The sequence below is a fragment of the Triturus cristatus genome, chromosome 3_2 (genome assembly GCF_964204655.1).
Source record: "Triturus cristatus chromosome 3_2, aTriCri1.1, whole genome shotgun sequence".
Lineage (NCBI taxonomy): Eukaryota > Metazoa > Chordata > Amphibia > Caudata > Salamandridae > Triturus > Triturus cristatus.
Window position 1 is genome coordinate 496,346,447 of NC_140584.1, and position 20,115 is coordinate 496,366,561.

The 20,115-nt window shown below is 48.3% G+C and overlaps 1 protein-coding gene across 6 annotated transcripts in view; it reads right to left on the reverse strand.

Annotated features, from left to right (window-relative positions):
* The window catches only part of SBF2 (SET binding factor 2), a 2,080,461-nt gene that overhangs the window by 1,077,621 nt on the left and 982,725 nt on the right, over nt 1-20,115 (reverse strand). For all 6 annotated transcript variants that reach the window (XM_085648170.1, XM_085648169.1, XM_085648168.1 and 3 more), the window contains exon 13: nt 2,819-2,917. In XM_085648170.1, the coding sequence (XP_085504296.1) occupies nt 2,819-2,917 (99 nt within the window). The remainder of the gene's footprint in view (nt 1-2,818; nt 2,918-20,115) is intronic.

Consider the following 20,115-nt stretch of genomic DNA (forward strand, 5'->3'; position numbering starts at 1 on the left):
TTAGTTTTTTTCGAAAAAGCTTGTGGTCCATGATGGAAAGGAGAGGAGATGGCAATTTGTTCCAAAATGCAGGTGCGAGAAATGAGAAAGATCGACCGCCGCTTTTAGCAGTGCGGATTCTACGAGGGGCAAGAAGACATTTAGAACTGGACTTAAGCGCCCTACTTGGTTGATAACAAACAAGTTTCATAGCCAAGTAACTTGGCCCGGTTCCATACATACTCCTATGAACAAGACAAAGGATTTTAAAGCGACAACGCTTTTTTATCGGGAGCCAATGGAGGATCTTCAAACTAGGCACTGATGGAGCTCTTGCAGGAAGGTTTAACACTAGTCCAGCCGCTGTGTTCTGCAAGACTTGAGGCCTGGAGAAGTGCTCCTCATTTATGGAGGCTAACAAGGCATTACCATAGTCAATACGGCTCATGATAAGTCCCTGGACCAGTGGTTTCCTGGATTCAATAGGAATCCATTGAAAACTTTTGCGTAATTTACGCAAAATGCCATAACAAATGCAGATTATGTGACTAATATGGCTTTTCATAGACAGCTGATTGTCAATGATAACTCCAAGATTTCGTACCACAGATTTGGGCGATGGACACGGGCTCAATTTCTGTGGCCACCAATCACTGGACCAGTGTTCATCTGCCTTACCAAAGAGGATGACCTCCGTCTTACTCCAGTTTAGCTGTAAGTGATTAGTACAAATCCAATGGTCAATATGGGTCATGCAGTCTTTAAAACGAACCTTTGTGTCAAAGGGGTCAGGGCCAAGGGTAATCTGTAGCTGCGTGTCATCAGCGTATGAGACCACTTCAATACCGTAGGACCTGATTACCCTGGCCAGAGGGGTCACATACAGATTAAAAAGCATAGGAGTTAGGATAGAACCCTGAGGGACTCCTATGCTTTACCGACCTACTGCATGAGGCCTGGGTGCCAACTCGTACTGTCGTTGTTCGGTCCATTAGATAATTTCTGAACCAGTCGAGGGCCTTGCCCCTGACACCCACCTCCAATAGCTGCTGTTCTAAGATGCCATGGGAGATGGTGTCAAAGACGGCCGACAAATCCAACAGGACGAGCATGGCTGACTGCCAGTTGTCTAAGGCAAGTCTAATGTTGTATACCACCTCCACCAAAGAGGTTTTGGTACTGTGTGATGCCCTGAACCCTGATTGTGATGGATCTAGGAGTCCACGACTCTCCAAATGGATGGTAAGCTGTTTATTTATCAAGGATTCGAGTACCTTTCCTGAAATATGAGAGCAACGGATTTTTCAGGATGGGCCTGACCTGTGCTGCTTTCCATCCAACTGGGATCTTTGCGTGAGCTAGTGACATATTGAAAAGGTCAGTATTCTTACCTATAAGCACAGGTGCAATAGTTGGAAAGAAGTGAGGTGAGAAGGGAACAACTAGAGAACCCGATTTGATCTTTGCCAGAGTGATTGAGACTTAATCTAAGGTAAACATAGTGAATTCTTGTAAGAGGGGGGTAGTGGGATCCTGATTAGTGGCTGAATTTTTATCAGGATTGATTTTTGAATCATAGACAGGGAAGGATCTATGGATAGATTTGATCTTTTCATCAAAAAACTTTGACAGCGTATCAACCCATTCTTGCAATGGTATATTGGTGTTCTGGACTGAGGCAGGAGTTGTAAACTCCTTTAGTGTTTTATAAAGTTCTTTATTGGGGTCAGTGGCTTTATTGATCCTGTCAATGTGTGGAATGACTCCATGCTATGTAAACAGAAATTGTCTCAAAAATGCACACACTTTCATTTTGGGTCATCATGTATCTTTAGCATAGCTCCAATTCATGCTATAAACCGATCTTCTCAAAAGTAGAAGGAAAGAAAGACAACAGGTAAACATTTCTCATGAAAGACAGTATGACATTGATTTTATTAATCTGCTACGTTTGAATTTACTACACAATACTGTATTTTTTTTAGCACACAAAGATACTGAGTGAAACACAAAGACACACAAGTAAAATATCGTTACCAGATGTCTACTGATATCCTAGGAAGTTGAGGAGAAGCGGGACATTTTGGTATATAACACAAGTAGATGAGCAACACAATAGATGGTTCCACACAAGGATAACATCACTATGAAGGCATTAAGGAGAACAACATTTGCTACAAAGATCTAGAGATTGAGGTGAAAAATAGCCTAAAATTATAAATACCAGCATTTTACCGGTTCACAGAAAAAATACACATTTCATAGATGCGTCAAACTGTTCATGGTGTTGACCTGGCAGGGTTGTCTCAGTCTGATAGAAGATGAGGTAATGCCTTACCCAAAGATTCTAGGACATGCCAAGATCATAAACTGCCATAGAATATTTAGGGAGCAGAGCTAATTAGTAAAGGTTATGGGAGATACCCACTCATGCAAGGCCCTTTTCCTGCACAACCTTGGCTCCCAAATCCTGTCACATCTACGGTGCCTTGTCCCTCCCCACAGAGCTCTCGGCTAGTTCTCGCAATCAGTGCACTTCATTCTTGCTACCTGGAATCCCTCCCAAAATCAATCTTACTAACCCTGCTCTAAATCAGGTTTCTGTTATCTGATACTTCCTGTTAAACCTCTCCCATTTAGGTCACCATACATGTTACTTTCCCTACTCGGCTCTGTAGCAAGTCTTCTTCAACTGTAGCCCTCCGGCTCCCAGATGGACCTCCGTTGCTCATCATTTTCCAATCTAACACCCAGTCATGTGATCTTGGTGTTAGCCTACATTACATGCCCTCAGACTGCTGTACATAGCCCCATGGACCTACTGCTTTCACACACTTACATTTTTCAGAAGCAGCTCTGCGAGGTCTTTGATATGCTTCATCATCTTTTGTGGATTTATTTGATCATCTTTTATTTTCTCAACTTCAAAAGCAACCAACTGTGAAAAAAGAGAAGAGAAAATAATCTTAAAGGATGTAAATTGTTTGTGAAGTCATTTGACAATTTAGATAAAAACATACTTTACTTCCATGTTTCTAGTCTTTGTCGATATACAGCTGTGTTTATCAATGTTCTGTCATTTAACAAATATCAGAATGTCATGCTCTGATTTTGCCAGGCAGTGAATATTTACTGGAGAAATTTCAAGGCAATAGGGGAAATACAGGCCTCATTTTGACTTGATCAGTAGCACGATTGTGGTATTTCAACCCAACGGTAAGGTTTGTCAGTACAGAAAGTTCTAAGCTCAACTACATAGCATTTGGAATCAGAAAATACCTGTAAAACAATATACCCTATGCTTATAGCAATATATTTACGTAGGGGGAAAAAAACAGGTTTTCTCCATCTATTTACTTGGATTGTGGAACAATCCTGCCTCCAACCATCCTCCTCTTTAAGAGAGAGCAGAAATTCACATCTCTTTAAAGAACACTACATCACAATGGAGTAACAGTCCTCTTCTTCTCTCAGAACCCAGATACTTGCCTAATCACTCGTTGAATGTATCTTTGCCTTTGACACTGTACAGCGCTTTGCTGACTTTTGGCTAGGATCATGCTATACAAATGCCACATAAAAACCTAAATCCTGGGGGGCGTGGCCGTCAGCCGATCTAAATGGCCGCCGCTTAGAGGAGCTCCGACGGCGTAGGAGCTTTCCCCCATATATCCGGCGTATAATCCGGTCATTTATCCTGGCCTGGAGGTGGACGTGCCTTGGAGGGTTGCTGGGGCGCTGATCGCCCGTATTTCTGAGACCGCATATTCCGCAACACGCTCGGCAGAGCGCTCGAAGCAAAGCGGCCTACGTCGGCGGCTGCGACCGGGGACTGGTATAGACCTGGAGCCCGGAGTGAAGGCTCGCGGCCCGGTGTGCTGGTGAAGAAAGGGCGGTCCTCGGCGCCAATTTGTTATCGGGTGCGGGAGCGGCGCTGCTGGACCTGTGACTGCCCGGCGCTCGCTGGACACCCCCCCGGCTGCATGGTGACGTGGACGTACCGAGGGGGTGCTGGTGGAGGAGATGCCGGCCTGGCCTGCAGAACGGAGTGCCCTGAGGAGAAGGAACTTCGAGAGGCCATGCGAAGAGGCTGAGCCTAGGAACTCATACTTGCAGGTGTGTCACAGCAACCCCTTTGAACAGCGAGCACGCGTGGAGGGGGGTGCTCAGGGGTAGCGGGCCGCCTGTCCAGCTGGGCCCCACAGGGAGGACTGACCCACTTGATGGTGAGCCAAAACTAAGGAGGCTCATACCTCGGCTATACCGGTGCTGCAGCAGGAGGCTGGGCACAACCACCGGCCACTGGTCATCGGGCAGCAGGGGACAGGATCAGTGCCCTAGGAGAGTAGCTTGGGGCGGCGGCTCCCTGCACGGCAGGTATCTGAATACCAACACCCATTATATGGTGACCGGGTGGTGATAGTGGACATAAAGACGGTCGTCGGCCAGCTGTTAATGAAACCGTGGTTACTGGGGCACATCTGGTGGCTCGCCAAGTCTAAGTAAATACCCCCTCACTGCCCATATAATCTGATAAGACGGGAAAACCGACAGGCCGCGCGGATCGGGAGGTCTTGCGGCAGGCGGCGGTGACTACCGCTCAACGCAGCCGAGGCAGATTCAAAATGGGGGGCAAAGAACAGCGCTCGAACTCGCAGCTTAAGCTGGATAAGTTTGCTTATGCCAAAGAACCTCCTGCGCAATCGAATCGCACAGCGGTCACAGACAGCCCCTGTGGGGGACGGAGCAAGCGAAGTGACATTGGACGACATTATGGATGCGCTCACCAAGGTACAGTCGACGGTGGGATCCATCTCTACTGATGTTTCATTCCTTAGAGCCGACTTTCAAAAAATGACTGCCAGGGTCACCGAGGTGGAACATGTGACAAAGTCTTTGTCTACAGACTCGGCCATGTTAATCCGCAAGGTCAAACAACTGGAAGCTGAAAATAAAATGATGGCGACGAAGCTGGACGACCAAGAAGGGCGCTCGCGCCGCAATAATGTTAGAATCACGGGTATTCCCGAAAGTGAAGGGAGTCCAACCATGGACCTATACATTGAAGATCTTATTAAAACCAGACTGCAGCCCAGAGGTCTTTCGACCTTCTTTTCTGTTGAAAGAGCGCATAGGGTGCCGGGGGGCAGACCCAAACCTGGTGCGCCCCCCAGACCAGTACTGGCCTGTATTTTTAATTTCCGTGACAGGGACGACATTCTCCAAACAGCGCGAGTGGCTCCGCCGCTAAGCATTCACAATTCAACGATATCTTTCTTCCCAGACTTTACGGCGGTGGTCACCAAACGTCGCAGAAGCTTTCTTGAAATAAAACAGGAACTTAGACGGAGGGAGCTGTCTTATTCCATGCTGTTCCCTGCGAGGCTAAGGGTAGTGGCAGATGGCAAGGCCTGGTTTTTTGATACGCCAGAAGAGGCCTATGAATGGCTCGAGGGTTGGCGGCGGGTGGATGGATCCAGGCGAGCGGAGAGACGACAACACCAGCGAAGGGAGGAGGTGGACGCCGGAGAACGCAGTTCCGCACAGGAGGAAGATGCTTCACGGAGAACGGAGGTCGAGGAATAAGGTCACGTAGACTCCTTTACTTGGGACTCGCTGAACTCGGCTGCAGATTAGACCACTTGGGTGAAGTAATACAGAGGGCCTTCAACGCGGATGGGTCGAGAAGGACCAGACGCCCCCCCCACCCTCTGCCCGGGGGGGGGCGCTGCGGCCCGCGGCGGTGATAATGCCAAGAAGCCCTGGGGATTCTTTGAGGGGCGATCGCCTCTGGGGTGGGGATGGACTGCGGACTGTCTCGGACTCCTCGCCCTCACACGCTAGTAATGTTCAGGGGTTTGGGGAATAAGCACTCTGCACGGTTGGGGTGGTGGGTAGTTTGGAATCCATCTAGCAGGGAGGCAGAGAGGGGGGGGGGGGACAGGGAATGGTTGGATGGTTAGGTTTTCGTTTTTTTGTTGATGTTGTAAGGGCAAACATAGTCGAGACATCCCTGGACTTTGGTCACCGGGTGAATCAAATCATTGAAACAACATTCTCACTTATACAATCTCACAAGTATGGCGAACCTAGACTCTTTAGTCATTGATCAGGGGTCAAGTCCTATGACTCAGGTGGCTCCCTTAACCCTTATAACGTGGAATGTGCGTGGTCTGGGGGACAAAATAAAGAGAGGCTTAGTTCTACAATGCCTAAAACGCAGCTCCCCGGTAGTAGCCCTGTTGCAGGAGACGCATCTTACGGGTGCCTCCTGTAGGGTGCTGGACAGGTGGGGGTTTAAGATGGTAGCGCACTCAGAATTTCCCTCCGGCTCCAGAGGGGTGGGTATATTGGTCAGTCACCACTAATAGTACAAAAAAAAAAAGACTGATGGGTATGGTCGTTTTGCGGCCATTGCTGGACAATGGGATGGGCGAGCTATTAATATAGTGTCAGTGTATGCTCCCCCGGCCCTACATGCTGTCACACTTCCGGCTCTGAGTGCCTTTTTACTTGACCTTCCAGAGGGAGAGCTGCTGATCGGGGGGGGACTTTAATGCAATTATAGACGGGGGCATGGACCGATATCCCGTGAAAATACACCACATGAGTAGTTCGCGCTTGGGGAGCTTTCGGGAGGCGCTGGGACTCACTGATGTATGGAGAAGTCACCACCCAACAACACGGCAGTTCACCTTTTACTCTGGGGTCCATAACCGTCTATCTAGAATAAATTATTTCTTCGCCACCATGGGCAGAAATGTTGAAAAAATAGAGATTAGACCCAGAGGCATCTCGGACCACTCCCCAATGTTGTTGACATATACATATCGTCACAAAGCGCAGCAGCGTGTCTACCCCATCTTTCCGGGTTATCTTCAGGTTCCTAAGATCCGAAAAGCTAGCATTGTGGTGACGCATCACTACTTCCAAGAAAATGAGCACTCGGTCCATTCCCCGACTACCCTATGGGAGGCTTATAAGGCAGTTTTCAGGGGACATGTCATTGCGTCCATCACAGGGCATAAACGGGAAAAACAACAGGAACTGAATGATATAGAGCTAGAACTATATAATGCCGAGGCCCGACACACCGCCAACCCAACACCGTCTACTTCCCAACACTTGCGTTTAATGCAACAAAAATATAGGGAGTATCTTAGGGAAACAACTAGGCTGCGAATAATGGCCTCACAGCACAGGGTTTACGAAATAGGTGATAAAGCCGGTAAGCTTCTGGCTTGGCTTGGCTTGACAAAAGGGAGCAGGGGAGAAAATGGATGGGACGACTCCGAACGAGGGAAGGGCAGGAAACGGCTGATCCAGAAACGATAGCACATACCCTGGGGCAACACTTTCAGCAGGTATATGAGTCTTCATCAGCGATGCCCGTGGATGAAGCATTATCCTATATAAAAGATATTGGTATGCCCAAGCTCACACCGGAGGAGGCCTTGACACTGGAGGCTGATCTCACGGTGGATGAATTATTAGTGGCGATTAGCTCGCTTCAATCCGGGAAAGCAGTGGGACCCAATGGTATACCAATAGAGCTGTATAAGATGGTAGCTGGAACCGTTGCCCCGCTGGACCAGCGAACTGCCACTATAATAGCAATCCCGAAACCTGGAAAGCCCCCTGAGGATTGCGCCTCATATCGCCAGATATCCCTAATCAACGCAGAGGCCAAAATCCTTGCGAAACTCCTTGCGCTCAGGTTGACGCCACATCTGACGACACTAATACATCCGGATCAATCCGGTTTCATGCCTGGCAGAAACACGGCTCTAAACCTAAGACGCCTGCATGGGGTGATGGCCCGTATCCCATACATTCAGGAGCCTGCGGTCATACTATCGTTAGACGCACAAATGGCGTTTGATATGGTTGAGTGGACCTATCTATTTGCGATGCTTCTACATTTGGGCTTTGGCCCTAAATTTTGTGCTTGGGTCCGTCTGCTATACACCAAACCAGTAGCACATGTCATGGTCAACGGCCATATCTCTGGGAGCTTCCCGTTGGTACGGGGCACGCGTCAAGGCTGCCCTCTGTCGCCACTACTATTTGCCCTAGTGCTGGAGCCATTGGTAGCCTGGATTAGGTGGGAACCGATGATTCGGGGTATCCGATGGGCGGATGGATGGGAGGACCGTATCTCCCTTTATGCGGATGACGTGCTATTATATATGACCTCACTCAGGCGTTCAATACTGGTACTCCTAAATATTTGTGTAATCTTTGGGAGGGCTTCAAGGTACACCATAAATTGGTCTAAATCGGTCCTGTTTGTTCTACATGGTCCACCACCGCATCTCCCAGAGGGGTGCCCATTACAGATCGCAGAGTACGCGTTTAAATATTTAGGTATATACATTACACCTAGCCCGGATAATTTCTTTAAACGGAACCTCGTGCCGCCCTTGGAACGTTTGAAAAGGGATGCGGTGCATTGGGGAACACTACCACTGACACTACTGGGCAGGGCTGCTCCCTCGTTTCTTATACGCACTGGAGAATACGCCGTTTCCTGTGCCTTCCAGCTACTTTAAAACGATAGCAGCACAAGTCGCCACTCTAATGTGGGGGACCAAACCAGCACGCATTGCACAGGACAAGTTGGTCAAGAGCTGGTATGATGGAGGGATAGCACTCCCAAACATACAGTTATATTATTGGGTGGCCCAATTGAAAGTCATTAATCAGTGGATACACGCCCCTCAGGCAGACCCTGCCTTTCAGGCGGACAGACCGGGACTGGGAACAGACGGTATGCTGTCTGCCCTTTATAATAAAAAGCAGTCCCCCTCATTAATAGGGCCCACAAAGCATACAATTACAATATGGCACACAGCACACGCCAAACTGGGATGGCAGAGGGTCATAACGCAACTCACTCCGCTATGGGATGCGCAACAGTTGGGAAACCTCCGGAATTGTAAGGGGTTCGCACGGTGGGACGCAATTGGTATATCTACAGTGGGGGACTTGTGGCACAAAGGAAAAGTAATCACATTTGAGCGTCTTCAACAGCAGTATGAGTTGACACCCTCCGACGCGTTCCGATATATGCAGGTAAAACACGCACTCCAGGCAGCCTTGTCACCGGGCGATGAGGTTCCGGAGGCGACCCCGCTGGAGGACCGGTTGTTGACAGATTGCATGCACAAACGGGCGATTTCTCTCGCATATCGGAAGCTGGTTAATAACCTGCCTGATCCCACCAAGAGACTTCGGGAAAAATGGGCTCGGGAGGTGGGAGATCTGGACAATACTGAATGGAAGGAGGCACTGGCTTCACCAAGGGAGGTGGGAATTTCTTCAAAACTAAGGTTGGTGCAGCTTAAAATACTGCACCGAACCTACTACACGAGGCTCACTTTATACAAAATTGGTACAGCATTGAACCCGTATTGCCTTCGGCGATGCGGGGAGGAGGGCACATTTTATCATACCATGTGGCAATGTCCAAAGGTCACAGAGTACTGGGTTAAGGTGATGAGAACAATATCGCAGGCGGAGGAAATATCACTAATACCTGAGCCAAGGAGAGGTTTACTAAATATTTGAGAGCCAAATGATCTTACTCGTACAGCGCAGACTTGGGCCACATTGAGGATAATGTTTGCTAAACGCAATATTGCGCAAAAATGGGGCTCAGCAGATGTACCAACACTCAAAGCTTGGTGCAAAGATATGGACTCCGCTATGGTGGCCGAGAAAACTGTATATGTCAGTCGTGGTTGTCCGCAAAAGTGGAATAGAGTATGGGGAAACTGGAATAAATACAGGGAATATCTATGTGAACCACCAAAGGTAATGGAGGAGGAGGACATTGATGATGGAGGAACAGAAATGGGAATGGAGGACTGAACACGGGGTGCCGATAATAACTATGATGGGAGGATGGATGGGGTACCAAAGCTTTAGGAATGTAAATTAAGGAAATGTAACAATTGTGTAAGATGGGGTTATGACGTGTGTCTTGGTTTTAAGCAATATAATTTAAAAAAAACTAAATCCTGACCAACCGTATCAAATACTGAAAAATCTGCAACATTCTTTTCTGAATTAGGTCTTCAGCTTTCTAAGATTGTAGTATTTAGATTGATGAGACCCTCTGATTTCAAGCGGTTTTATTGTGTATCTGTTATGTGCTGTTTTTGGTCTTTTAGCTTGGCTTAAGGGCTTTAAGTAAAGCTTCAAACTGCAGAATTATGACATCTGATGTGTTTCACTTTTGTTCTATTCCTACACATAATTTATTAAGCTGGTCTGCCTTTGAGATGTAACTCCTAAAGATAATTTGAATAGTTCTTAAGTTTGGTTATGTAAGATTTTTAAATATAGAAATACTGTGGGAGCCTGGAGTCTGCATTGCAGTGAACTGGGCAACATGAATGTTTTGGAAGAGCACTGTAGCAAACCTCTGATTTAGAGCAGATCACCCCCAAATAATAGTGCCCAGGGATCTATGGGATTGTAAAATAGAAATTTGAAAAACATAACACAAACCCAGAATGACGGGAGTGATCACAAAGGCCTCAAAGGTGGTGATGGAAGAGGAGGGTGAGGTAGATTTGAACAGTCCTGTCTCCCAGCACATTCTGGCTTACAGAGCTGCCTCTAATTTATTTGGGTTCACACGCTACTCACTGAATTGTGCATCAGGGCTTTATACATCAAGCTGTGTTGCACCATTCAGTAAGACCACTCATTTTCCCTAATATGTGCACTTAGCTGGAGAGCAAAAAAGCACCGCAGGACAAAAGCGAGCTGGGAGACCTTTTGGATCACGACTTTGAAGAGTGGTTTTACATATTTTTAATACACAGTTACATTTTATTTATATTTCACAATCTGCAATACTTTTTAGTCACAGGTAATTCAATGGTCTCAATGTCTTAGGCATCAGGAAACTTGTTATTTTTATTTATTTATATCAATGCATCGTGATCCAATAAATATGTTAATATTTATTAATGGTTTACAAGGCTAAAAATCAACAAAGCTTATCAGACAAGTTACTTACCTTCGGTAACACCTTGTCTGGTAGAGACATGATCTAACCGCAGATTCCTTATCTTTGAAATCCCAGGTCTCAGGCTGGATCTGGACGATTTTTGATAGCAGTACCCCTGCACACCGATAGGTGGGGTGTTCGTCATGACGTCCACATCATCATTATAACCGTCACTCCAGCGTGCCGACGACAGTACTTTTAATGACTTTTCCACGCCAGAAGTGAAGAGCCATGAAGTGACTGACCATGGTGTGTTAAAAAAGACAACTAGGGCCCTGCAGGGGAATAGCCCTGACACTAAAAACAAATCCCATTGGGGGAAGGATGGGTGGGTCGGTAAAGAATTTGCAGCTAGATTATGTCTCTACCAGAGAAGGCATTACCGAAGGTAAGTAACTTGTCCATCTGACAGAGACATTTAGCCGCAGATTCCTTACCTTTGAACAGATACCCAAGCAATACCTTCCCCGATGGTGGGACTGCCGAAAAGCTTTAAACCAGGAAATTCTGCAAGACAGACCAGCCAAACAGGCCCTCCCGGGGAACCTGAGAATTCAGGCAATAGTGTCTGGTGAATGTGTGCAAAGTTGCCCATGTGGCCGCTTGGCAGATATCAGCAATTGGAACACCACGCTGGAGAGCCTTGGTGGCTGCCTTCACCCTGGTAGAATGGGCCCTAAGGCCTTCAGAAGCAGTTTATTTGCTAAAGCGCAACATATTTTGATACGGAGGATAACCCAGCATTGTATGGTTCTCTTTTGGCCAGCACACCCCTTCTTTGCCCCCACGTACCCTATAAAGAGTTGGCCAGCCACCCAGAATTCTTTGGTGCAATCAAGGTAGAATGATAATGCTCTTTTTGAGTCAAAACAGTGGAGAAGCTCCTCTTCCTTGAAGGATGCGGAGGTGCATCGAAAGTGGGCAGAGTAACCGACTGTCCCAGATGGAGGGATGTTACCACATTAGGCAGAAAAGATGCCCTAGACCGGAGTACCACTTTGTCCAGAATGACGGCCAGGAAAGATGGCTGTGATGACAGTGCCTGCAGTTTGCACATCCTCCTGGCAGTGGTGACTGCTACAAAAAGGCTGTTTTGATAGTGAGCAGCCGTAGAGGGCAGTTGTGTAGCTGCTCAAAATATGCACACATCAAGAAGGTAAGGACAAAATTATGGTCCCACTGTGGCATAATAAAATGGGAGGGGGAAACAAATAGGTTAACCCCTTCAAAAATCTCTACACAAGAGGGGATTTAAAAAGTGAAGGCGGATCTTGCAGCCAAAGAAAACAGACCGGGCCGACAGATCAGAGCCCTGGTGGGCAAAAGAAAGAAACAGGAGACATCTGATAGAGAGGCAGATAAGGGGTCAATAGACCGTTCTGTACAATATTTACAAAATGTGTTCCATCGGCAGGTATATACCGACTTTGTGGAGGGACGCCTGGCTGCTAGAATAACTGCGCAAACTTCGTCAGGAAGGTCAAAAGCTGTCAACTGTTGCTGCTCAATCTCCATGCAAGGAGGCGGAGAGTGGGCAGGTTTGGGTGGAGAACCCTCCATGCTTCTGCGACAGAAGATCCTCCCAAAGGAGCAGATTGACCGGAGATTTGATGCTCATTGCCAGATGCTTTGGAAACCAGACTCTCCGTGCTCAGTCCGGAGCCACAAGAACCGACTTGTGCCCCGTCACTCCTGATCTTCTTGAGCACTCTGGGCAGGAGTGATAGGTGCGGAAAGGCATACAGGAGGCATCAGCTCTACTCGCGACAAAAAGCGTCTCTGGGCGAGAGTAGTTTTGGAAACTCCAATGCGCAAAACTGCTGACATTGTGAGTTCTCTTCGGAGGTGAACAGATCTCACCAAGGCTCTCTCCACCGCTAAAAGAGACCTTCTACCACCACCGGATGGAGACGTCACGCGGGATCTGCAAGGCACCGGTGGCTGAGTTTGTCCGCTCTGGCGTTCAGAGAACCGGCCAGAGGTTGAATCACCATGGAAATGCCCTGCTGTTCCAGCCAAGTCCAGAGATGCAGGGCCTCTTGACAAAAGGTCCACGAACCCACACCACCCTGTTTGCTGCAGTACCACATGGCGGTAGTGTTGTCCGTGAACACTTGAACTAGCCTTCCCTTGAGTGATTGTAAAAAGGCTTACATTGCCTGTCTGATCACCTGAAGCTCCAACAGGTTGATATGGAGCCTGGTTTTAGCCGGAGACCAGAGTCCTTTGATCTCCAACCTCTCCCAGATGGCCGCCCCAACCCAGAAGAGACACATCTGCCACTACAGTAAGATCTGGGTGGGGAAGGGAGAGGGGTCTGCCTCTGATCCAGTCGTGGTTTGTTAGCCACCACTACAGGTCTTTTGTATTGACCTCCAATATACGAACCAAGTCGGTGAGATTTCCATGATGCTGTGCCCATTGGAACTTCAGGTCCCACTACAGAGCCGGGATGTGCCATCATGCATGGTCCATTAGCAGGAAGCAGGAGGCCATGAAGCCCAACAGCCTCAGAGTCAGTCTCATCGAAATGCAGGATAGAGGCTGAAACTTCGGTATCATAGCCTGAAAATCCTAGACTCGCCGCTCGGAAAGATAAGCCTGAAACTGCACCGTGTCCAGAATTGCTCTGATGAAAGGGAACATCTGAGAGGAAATCAGGTGTGTCTTCAGCAACTTGATAGTGAACACCAGCGAGTGCAGGAGGGTCACCGTAGTCCGGAGTTGGGAGACAACTCCCTGGGATGAGCCTGCCTCCAACAACCGTCGAGATTGGGGAAGACTGGCACCTGAGGAGCACTGGTGAGGCCAAAAGGAAGCAGAGCAAACTGAAAGGGCTCTTGGCCCACAGTAATCCGCAGATAGCGCCGATGGGCAGGCAGGACGGGAATATGGAAATAGATGTCCTGCAAGTCCAGCGCTACCATCCAGTCTCCCGGGTCCAGGGCAGACAGGACCAGAGCAAGGGTAAGCATTTTGAACCTCTCCTTTTTAAGGAAGTAGTTGAGGGCTCTGAGGTCAAGGATAGGACGAAGGCCTCCATCTGTCTTTGCAACATCAAATAGTGGGAATAACGACCACACCCTATTTCTGTCCCGGGAACCATCTCTATTGTGACTTACTCGCGGAGTAAAGCAAGGTGATCCTCCGTCAGCCGACTGTGAGCTGGAGGCATGGATGGGGGGGGGGGGTGTGGTCTCGAAGGGGAGGGAGTTGTTCCATTGGACTATTTGCAACACCCACCTGTCCGAGGTGATGTTCCGCCAGTGGTGGAGGTGATAACGGTTCTTGCCACACTCTGGACGTGTATGAATCTGGGGGATCGGACTTGGACCAGAGGTTGCTGAACTTGCGGGGCGCTCTGGCTGTAGTAGGGTTGGCGTGGTTGGAAGCCCCTTCATTAGCCATGAAAGGATGGAAAAGCAGACACAGGCCGGGATGAATTGGTGAGGCCTAAGGACTTGGCCGTAGCCTGTGAGTCCTTAAGTCGCTCAAGCGCTACATCTGCTTTGTCTCCAAAGAGATGTTAGCCATCAAAGGGCTTGTCCATAAGATTAGCTTGGCCATCCCCTGAAAATCCAGACGTTCTCAGCCAGGCGTGGTGCTGTATGACCACTGTTGAGGAAATTGCTCTGCCTAGCGAGTCTGTGTTGTCCAAGCCACAGCGGATGGCGAACATCGCTGCATCTCTCCTGTCTGAAGTAGCTTGGGAGAGCAGAATCCGGTCCTCCTCAGACACTCTGGGCAGCACCTGTGCAACCATACCGGATATCGAATGGGAATAACATACCAAACGGCATGCAGTGTTCACCGACCGCAATGCTAGGCTGGCAGAAGAGAACAATTTCTTCCCAAAGCTTTACAGCCATTTGTCCAGGCTGGGGAAGGGAACATGCCACAAGAAGATGGACAACCAAAATTTGTGGGGTAGGCGGTGAGGAAAGCTAGGTCGCCCGGTGCAGGGCGATGGCGGCGGGTAATTGTTCTGTTCACAGGAGCCCCTGTGCTGGGTTTGGGCCGGGTGACTGGAAGAACATCCATCAAGGCCTCGTTGAAAGGCAGCAAAGGTTCAGAGGTGGAGACAACAGGCTGCACGGCCTCTGTCAAGATGTTAGTCTTGGCTGCCACCGTAGGAAGTTGCGGGTCCAAGATCTCGGTACCACCATTGCACATGACGACCCCTCCCCCATAGCCAGGTTAGGGGGAAACAGCATGCCAGAATCTGAAGAGGTGTCCAGGCCCCTGGCATCACCCAGTTCCTCATACCAGTCCAGATCTTGCGGTCGCAGGATTTCTAAGGGATCCTGTTGCCCCTCCCAATCCTCATCATCCATTCCTAACCCTTCGGAATAGAGAAGGTTGAAAGGCATGAAGCCATACGGCTCAGTCGGCGCCGGTTTAGGTGTCGGTGAACACCTGACCGGCTCCGTGTCGTTCGGAATGACGATTGGGGAGGCGCTGTCGAGGACCTCAGGACCAGACGTGACGCCATGTAAGGTCGCCCTTGATGCACGACCGGCCGGAGCCACGGAGTCCACGGGGTCTACTTCATCTGAACCTGCGGGGCCTGAAGGCGTGCTGGCATGATCAGGCTGCCCAAATATGGCACATATGGCATCATAAAATTCTTTTAGTCGTCCGGGAGTCCCTCCCGGCCCTGGAAAGGGAGAGAAATATAGAGCCAACCCAGGCATCCGCTCCACTGAGCGGGGCTTCAAACGCTGAGTTCCCTCTGTCTCGAAGCACACTTTGACTTCTTGTGTTGCCTCTTATCTGACTGCCATGACTTTGAGGAAGAGGACTTCGACGGTGCTTGGACCTTCCTCTCGACCGGGAGTGGGAACGAGGTAGACGAGGCGACCTCTGTAGCACAGTACGCCGGGACTCAATTAGCTTTAGGGACCGCTCCCTCAAAGCCTTCAGTGCCATGGCCCAGATGTTGGAGCACGACTTAGTGCCGTGGGTGCGCTCAAGGCACCAGAGAGACACTAGGTGGGGGTCCGTGAAAGATATGGCGCTGCGACAGGTGCTACATGGCTTAAACCCATAGGTCTTCTTGCTAGACATCTCTACACACCAAAAGGAGTCGGAAAAAGTCTGTCAAAAAATGACAGGGGGTAGCTCTCTTCGATGGATCTGTGCTGACTGGCGTGGAAAGTAAAGAACAGATGTCAGCATGCCTGAGTGGCTGTTATATTGATGACGTCACACAGAGTCGACTGACACCACCTACCGACGTGCAGTCGTACTGCCATCAAAGATCTTTTGGATCCAGTCTGACGCCTGGGAGTTTAATGGTAAGGAATCTGAATCAAGAGGGGTCACCTGAGGCGTAAACGCCCGCCGGTCTCCAGTCGGCTCCTTCGTATGATGAGCTGAGCTCTCCTCGCCCCCTACATACCTTTACTCTTTGCCCGTTGGTTGTTTTCTTTTCCCTGCAGTGCGAGGAAGCTCAAGAGATACTGCGTTTCCCCTCAATGGTGCTGCTGGAGGCGGATCGTACTGTCTTGCCATGGTGTCGGGTTCCCTGCTGGGAGGGAGCTGCAGGGAGACCACACTGCCGCCGTATTGCCCGGTTTAGTTCCTGGGGCAGCAGTAGAAGAGTCAGCACCTGCAGGGGTGTTCTGGATTGATTGGATTTTCAGATGCATGCTGGTTGGACTGGTGCTCTTAGTTGAGATGGCGGTAAGACCTTCCCATTAGGGGAGAGAGCAGTACACGGCAATACTCTATTTAATTTGGTTAGTAATACTAGAAAACAAGCTGTCATATTATGCCCCCCAGTGAATTAGTTTTGAAGTGTTTTACCTCACACCACAAACAGAGGGGACTACAGAAGGGGCCACGAGTAGCCTAATAGGGCTCATTCGGGAGACGGGTATGCAGCATATGGAGAGAGGGAAAACTGTTCAGAATAGGCTCACTGCTGTATCTGGGAAAGTGTGCAGGTATACCATCCGCACAAGGGGGGCTGTCTGGCGACCTCTCTTCAAGGGCTGGAACCCTTGCCTCCTCTTCACTCGGGTTCCAAGCCAAACTCTGTAACAAAAGGAGGAAATAAATCTCTGGCGCCAGCCAAGTAAGGAGTAAGAGTAGAAAAAGTTATATCTTCTACTTCTGCGACTGTTAAATCCCCCTAGTAGCAGTGGTAGAGGGAAGAAGGCTGTTGTATCCAAGGTCAAGGTTACCCCCTCCTTGAATTCCTTCTATAAAGTTTTGGCCTCCCCTGCTGTTGTCACCTCCAAAGCTTCTAGACCCCAGTATGGAACCACCAGGCGGAGCAACTCAAGGCCCTAACGCGACAACTCCTGCCCAGGCTCCAATGATAAGAGTCATCCCAAGATGTTGCTTCATCTGCAATCTCTATTCCTACATCAAATGGGTTTCAGGCCTTAGAGGTAGCAGAGGGCGTGGGGGCATTTAGAAAAGATTTCCATGTTGGGTTGGAGCCTCTGAAATCTATGCCAGTATCACCTGTGGCTAGTCAAGCCTTGCATACGAATTCAGGAACAAATTCAGAAACACTGGTGGGGATTCTTCTAGCCTTTAAAGAAGAAATGAAGGGCAGATTTACAATTTCGGAGCAGAATCAGGTCGCCATACAAGCATCCTGCGCTGCGTTGACACAGAAACTTGAGGAGGTCTCCCTGAGAACTGAGGTTTTAGAACAGGAAGTACCTAAGTTAAAGCAAACCATCGATAAAACGTCAGTTGAAGTGTGCCGATTAACCCACCAAAATAAGGAGATGAAGGAGGACCTGGAGCGTCTTGAGAACCACAGCCAGAAGAATAATCTCCGACTTATCAATATCCCTGAGGATGTGGAAGGCCCGGATGTTAAGGCCTTTGTGATCAAATTATTACAAGATGCTGTCTTATACAATTGACCAGATATAGACCTCTCTAAAGAAATCCAGCGGGTACATCGAGATCCATTCAAAAGAAATCTTGGAAGGCAAAGGCCAAGGCGAATTTTAATTAATTTCCTCACTTTTACTACTAAGGAGGCTGTTTTGTCCTCCTCTTTAAAAAAAGGGTCTTTCTCAGTAGGCTCCTACTCCTTTTCGATTAGGTCAGATTTGTGACACGCTACCTCATTAAGGCAGTGGGAGCTGGGGAAAAGGGCGGAAGTGTTGACTAAACTTGGTGCAAGAGCTCAGTTGAAGTTCCCAGCTTCTCTCCGCATGATGTAGAACCATCTTATGTATATACATCGTTCGGTGGAGGAAGCCGATTTGTTGATTGAGGAAATTAAGAAAGGGGTCAGCAAATAGAGGGGTGCAGGTTCGGGGGTGGAAGGAGAGTTCAGATGTAGTAAGGTTTTTCTTTTTGCCAACTTGGATACCACTAGGCTTTATGCCTATTCCAGTTAGGGGGGTTCCCCTGAGGGGGGTGGCAGCAACAGAGGGCACGGAGGGTGAGGGTGAAAGGTTAAGGGGGGGTCACGAGGTGGGGAGCAGCGGGGAAAAAAAGGAAAAAAATTGTTTTCCCTCTATCATCTTAATATTGTAAGTGATCTACAATGTCAGTCCATGGTCATTGCTGTTTTTGATAGGTTATATGTAGGGATTTAATGAATTAAAAATCCTTACCTGGAATGTCAACGGGCTTAGGTGTAGGCGTAGGCAGAGGTTGGCATTGAAGTATTTGAAAGAGAGTCGTGCCCATATCGGTTTAATACAGGAGACTCATCTAGATACCCCAGAAGGTAATGCAGTATTCTCCAAGTGTCGATGGATAGATTAGTTTGTGGTTTTGGAACAGTCTGCATATTGCAGGGGAGTTGCGATTTTAATTAAGAAAGGAGCAGGTTGTGTTATCAAGGCCTCTAAGTCTGATAAATCGTGGAGGTGGTTGAAAGCTACCCTAGACTGTGGGTGGGGGGGTAGAATTAGTCTGTGTGGTTTTTTGTGGGCCTAATAGTGACTATCCCTCTTATTTATCTAATCTAGAATGGAACCTAATGGAGGTCACGGCACCTGTTATAATAAGAGGAGATTGTAATGTCTTGCTGGACCCTGTTCAGTATAGATCCAACAATAGTCGATATGATAACACCCCTCAAGCTAGGAGGACGCTAAAAAACATCATGCTAGAATTGGGCCTGTTGGACGTCTGGAGATATAAGATGGGTATTAGGCAGGGCTTTACTTTTCATAGCAAGAAGCATAGCCACTTTTCTAGATTGGACCATTTTTTTGTTGATAAGATTATGGTGGAAAAAATATAATCCATACATATATTACCGGCCCATATTTCTGATCATGCAGCTATGATTTTCTCCTTGGTTGGTTATTCTAGCCCTATGAGACCTAGATGGACTCTAAGGATAGCCATCTTATCTGGTCCTGAGATAGATGGGGTGTTAAAACAAGTATGTAGGCTGTTTTTTCGGGACAGTCTAGGTTCTGCCTCTGTAGATATAGTTTGGGACACTTTTAAGGCCTTTCTCAGAGGGGAACTGCAAAGACAGTCTTCTGCTCAGAAAAGGGACGAACGTTCAACTCTTAAAGCCCTGGAGGACACAGGAGGCCTACTAGAAGGCAGCCTGCTTCAAGCTGGAATGCAATCTCCAGATGTTCAGGTAAGGTTGCGGAAGCAACTTGAGGATGCAAGGATGGAATATAGGGTCTTTCTTGATCAAAAATGTAGAGCTCAGTGGGATGCTAAGTCCATGTAGGATTTTGAATATGGGGAAAGAGCAGGTGCACTACTTGCTCCGAAGGCCCGGACAGACAGGTCAAGGAATTTTATTGGAAAGCTGGTTGTCAGTGACAGGGGTGACACCTCAGGGAAGCAGGAGCATATGCAGGCCTGTTTATGGTCTCTTTTTTCCAGCTTATATCGAGAAGAGATCTCTCCTGATCCCTAGTATATTAAGAGCTGGTTGAGGAAGTTGCAGCTCCCTAATCTAACAGATGTAAGCTGCAAGGCTCCTGACGATCCAATCACTAAGGAAGAGATTCGTTTGAGCATAAGTAAGTGTAGGAGGGTTGAAGCTGCGGGCACTGATGCCCTTCCAAATTAAGTATATAGTCTTTTGGTTGATGAGCTGATACCATTTTTGGAAGCCCTGTTTAACTCTATATATAGACAGGGCGTCGAGGTACCTA